The sequence below is a fragment of the Cebus imitator genome, unplaced genomic scaffold (genome assembly GCF_001604975.1).
Source record: "Cebus imitator isolate Cc_AM_T3 unplaced genomic scaffold, Cebus_imitator-1.0 Scaffold434, whole genome shotgun sequence".
Taxonomy (NCBI): Eukaryota; Metazoa; Chordata; class Mammalia; order Primates; family Cebidae; genus Cebus; species Cebus imitator.
In genome coordinates, this window is record NW_016107749.1 from 995,975 (window position 1) to 1,000,424 (window position 4,450).

General features: G+C 58.3%; 1 protein-coding gene across 5 annotated transcripts in view; it reads right to left on the reverse strand.

Moving 5' to 3' along the window:
* Window positions 1-4,450, reverse strand: part of PXN (paxillin) — a 61,717-nt gene that overhangs the window by 9,100 nt on the left and 48,167 nt on the right. For 3 of the 5 annotated variants that reach the window (XM_017510226.1, XM_017510225.1, XM_037731961.1), the window contains exons 4-6: window positions 4,230-4,366; window positions 3,917-4,118; window positions 3,019-3,154 (exon numbers count right to left, since the gene is read on the reverse strand). In XM_017510226.1, the coding sequence (XP_017365715.1) occupies window positions 3,019-3,154; window positions 3,917-4,118; window positions 4,230-4,366 (475 nt within the window). Of the gene's footprint in view, window positions 1-585; window positions 1,483-3,018; window positions 3,155-3,916; window positions 4,119-4,229; window positions 4,367-4,450 lie in introns of all 5 variants that reach the window. The other 2 variants (XM_037731958.1, XM_037731959.1) reach the window with 1 other exon arrangement.

A 4,450-nucleotide genomic window follows, 5' to 3' on the forward strand; every position in this document is an offset into this window, starting at 1 on the left:
TGAGGTGGGCAGATCACCTGAGGTCAGGAGTTCGAGACCAGCCTGATCTGCACAGTGAAACCCTGTCTTTAAAAAAAAAAAGCAAATAATAAAAGTACTGTCAGCTATGGCCTATTGAGGGACCACATGTTGTGTTCTAAATACTTTCCAGGAACTATCTCATTTAGATCTCTGGACAACCCTAATGGAAATGGCCTATTATTCTCTCCATTTTACAGATGAGAAAACTGAGGCTCGGGGAAGGGTTGCCCAAGGTTACAGAGGTAGCAGGTGTTAGAGGTGTGGTTTGTATCTAGGTCTACCTGGTTCCAAAGTCCATGCTTCTAAACCATTTCAGATGAGGCCAGCTTATCTGAAAGGAAAAAGCCTTAACATAGCAAGAGGCGGGTTGATGCTATGAGAAATGCCGGGTCCACAGAGGCCACTGCCAAGTAGCTGATTGTCAGGTCAGGCCACGGCGTCAGCATTTTCTGCCCAAGCAGAGCAGACACGCGCAGAGTGGGAGGCTGCATGCAGTTATCGAGGAGCGGCCACACTCAGACCCGCCAAGGGCCATGCCCAGCAGCCATGCTAGCTGGCGCCTGCCTGGCCAGAGGTGGAAATCCTCTCTGTGGCGCTGGGTGTGCCTGTGGCCGTGGCACACAGAAGCTCTGGCTGTTCCTTCCCGGCCTGAGTGGCAGCTTCAGTGGCACCCTCTGGGCTCCTTTGGGTCTCAGGTCCCTGGGTGGGCCTGGCCACGCTTCCCTTCTCGGGCATCTTTCCACCTAGCTGCTCCCTGGTAACTGGGGCAGGGCAGCTGCTTCGCAGCCTCTCTGACTCTGGCCTTGGCCCCTCCTGCTGTAGGCTGTGTTCCTCTGTAAGAGTCCAGGTCTCTGGGAAGATGGCCTGCCGGTCCACTGCCACAACAGCTGGCTCTGCTACTTCTTGGAAGCTTCGAGCAGCTCCACATGGGGGGATTCTCTCAGGCTTGAATACCTCCGAAGCCCATGGCTCCTCCCATGTGGCAGTCACGGACTCCTCTGAGCATGAAGGGCTAGCTGGTGGCCTCTGGGGCTCCCCAGGCTCCTGGGCACCTGTGCTCCCAGGAAGGGGTACAGTGTGGCAGCGAGGAGCCCCAGAGAGCTCACTTGTGAGATTAGGCAGGTGCCTCCAATCTCGGCCCTGGCTCTTTGTGCCTACTGGCCCCAGAGAACCCTCCACAGAGGGAGACCTTGAGTTGAGGGTGTCAGGCTTCACCCCAAGACCAGCCAAATCAAGCCAGCTGGGGGCCACAGGAGGTAGAAGGCCTCGTCCACTCTGCTCAGTACAAGGGGACTCCGGAGTGTGGCCCTGGCCTCGAGGGGAGGGTTTAGTGGTGGGTGGCAGGAATACAGATGGCATGGGAGGAGGAGGAGAAGGAGAAGATGGAAGGGAGCCGTGTGCGGACGGAGCAGAGCTGGGCAGCAGCCCCGGGGTGCTGAGAGCCACTGTGGAGGAGCTGGTCTGAAGGAGGAAAAGAGAAAGGCAGAGGGGAAAGAGAGAGAGATGGGGAGGGTGAGGAAGGCTGCGCCCTGCAGGCAGTGTGTTCGGCCTTAGGGCTCTGAGGGCCACCTTCCACATCGACCAAGGTGGCTGCAAAGCTGACGCACAGGACTGGCCCTTGAAGGAGACCCAGATCCCAAAAAGACTTCCCTGGGCTTTACGCATTTAGCCTTCATCAAACCTAAGCACGAGAAGGCAGCCACTGAGCCAGGTCTGTGGGGCCACCCAGGCAGGACACAAGGAAGAAAAGACCAAGGTGTGGCAGACAAATGGGGAGCCAGGTGACTAGGGAAGACAGTCAGGCACAGATGGAGAGAGAACCAGCCCCAGGGGGCTGCTGAGCCCTCCTCGGACGCCGGCCCAACTCAGCCACGTCCTCCTAGACAATCCCAGCTTTCCTATACCCCAAGTCCTAGCTCCAGGGATCTGACTAAAACCAGTGCTGCCTCTTCTGGTATCAGGGCACAGGCTGTCTGAGAAAGCAACAGCCTTACAAGCACCGGGGCGCAGCTCCCTTAGGCCAGGCCCTGAATCCAACTTACTGGCTTCTGACCATGGCTGCTTGGAACCACTGGCCTGGAGCTGGAGCTACAGCACGCAAGGGTCACAGGCCCAGGCTCATCCCTCCACCCCAGCCACACTCTCATCTCCCACCATGAAACCCCAGCTGGAGGGAGTCAAGGAGGCACCATCGGGCCCAAGGGTGCAGGGACCCTTCACTCTCCATCTCATATTCCCTAGGTCATGCCCCAAAGGTCTCCAGCTGACCCACGTGGAAGTGTGAAGTCAGCAACTGCTGGTGAGTTCTGTCAGTATCAATCCCCATGGAAACCCTGTATCCTGTAAATTAAACATCTCAGGCCTGGCAGGACTGGGGAGGCCCGGCAGGGGAGGGAATGGGAAGGGCAACTCGTGGAAGACTGGCCCCATGGTTTCCCACAGACAGAGCTTGTGGGAACTCAGAGGCCCTGGAGGGCAAGGGAGAAGGATGGGAGAAGGGTATTGAGGGAGGCGTGTGGATTCAGGAGCACAGGCAGAAAGAAAGAGGATGTTTTAAGGAGGGACATAGCGTGGGAGATGGGGCTCCAGGGCAAATGACCTCTCAGGCACGGGCTCCCAAGTCCCACATGGCCCAGCAGAGAACGCCCTCCCCCACCAAGAGCAGCCATCAACACAAGGTTCTTTGTCCCAGTGTCTCAGCCTCCTGATCCTCTCGACCTGAGTGGCTGGGAACACCCGGGGAGGAAGGAATGTCCCAGCTGAGCACTTCTCTGCCTTCACTGGCTACTGCAATCCTCAGGCAGGCTGTCCCAGCCCTCCCTGGCCCTCCCTGCCTCTTGGCATCACGGCAAGGCCAGGACATGACAGGGTCCCTGGGTCAGGGGCAAGGCACCCAAACACTGAGGGGCCAAGGTCCAGCCACTCACACTGAGGTAAGGGAGGAGAAGGCTGAGGGAGGGGTGGCAGGGCAGGGATGATGGAGGGTTTGCAGGGCACCTTGAAATCCGACAGCGAAGCCATCAGCTCGTCCAGCTCCCTGGTGGCCGAGGAGGCCGAGATTCGTGTCTGCTGCTGGCTGGAGGTGACGCGCTGCGGGCTGCTCATCTCGCCCTGGTTCACAGTGATGGCAGGGCTGCAGGGTGGCACAGCATGGGTGGGGAGCCCACAGTCAGCCCCACAATTCCCGGGGATCAAATTGACATCTCAGCTTGGACACTGGGGTCCCACCATCCCCAACCCCAGGGAGGCCCACTGACTCCCTAGGGACCCTTCACTGAGTGAGAAGAAAGGGCAGTTCGATGGCACTAGGAAGTGCCAGCAAGACGCCTCTGGCCCCCAGCCCAACTGAAAGCTGGCCTGTGAAACAAGCTCAGGCGCTCTGTGTGTTTCCTCCACAACCCTGGACGTGGAGGCGAGGCTCCTGCAGGAACACAGCAGCACTGATATGAGCTCGCATGCATACCACTCACCAAGTGTGTCATGTACTGCGAGCCAAAAACCATTCCAAGCACTTTAGGTGGATGATTGGTTCTTACCCTTATTCAGGTAGGTAGTCTTATTGCAGCGATCCCATGAGCCCTTGTCCCATTTTACAGATGGGAAATCTGAGGCTTGAGAGCTGACAGGAACTGTCAGAGCCAAGATGCAAGCCCTACTGTGTGGCCCCAAAGCCTGTGCTAAGAGCTGCTAAACTCCAGGTGCTCTTGGCATGTATAGCATCTGTCCTTTCTGACTGGTAGTGACTGGCTGAAGGCAGGGATGGTATCCACAAGTGCCTGGCAGACGGCAGACACTGGAGGGAATGGGTGATGCCAGGGCCAAGAGGGCAGACATTGGACCCGGGGTGGGCTGGGCCAGCCCTTCCCTGCCCAGGGAGAGCCTAGTGGGTACTCACACAGGGCTGGGCACGGAGCTCTCCAGTTCATCCAAGAGACTCTCCACACTGGGCCGCACGTCCTCCAGGCCCCGGCCCCCATTCCGCTTAGGCTTCTCTTTCGTCAGGGGCCCAGCTTTGCCCCCCAGGGGGCTGTTATTCTCTGGGACACCATAGTGGGGGCTCAGGGCCCCAGGAAGTGGGGGGTTTGAGTTGGCCTCATCTTGCAGAGAGAAAGAAAAAGACTGCTCAGCTCTTGAGCCCTCCTGGGATCCAGAGGTCAGCAGGTGGGCCATGGGGCCCGGCAGACCCTGGCCCAGGGAGCTGGTCCTACCTGCAGGGAAGCCTGGCGAGTTATGCTGCACGGCATTCAGTTCCAGCAGCAGGCGGTCGAGCTCTGAAAGGTTGCTGCCCAGGGAGGTGCTCATTATGGTTGGTGAAGGCTCGGCTGATTTCTGCTTGTTGGGGAAGCTTTGAGAGGCAAAGGAAAGAAGACAGTGAGAGATGCTCTCTGGCCTTGCACTGGCTTGGCAGTTCCCAAATTCCCAAGGAGAG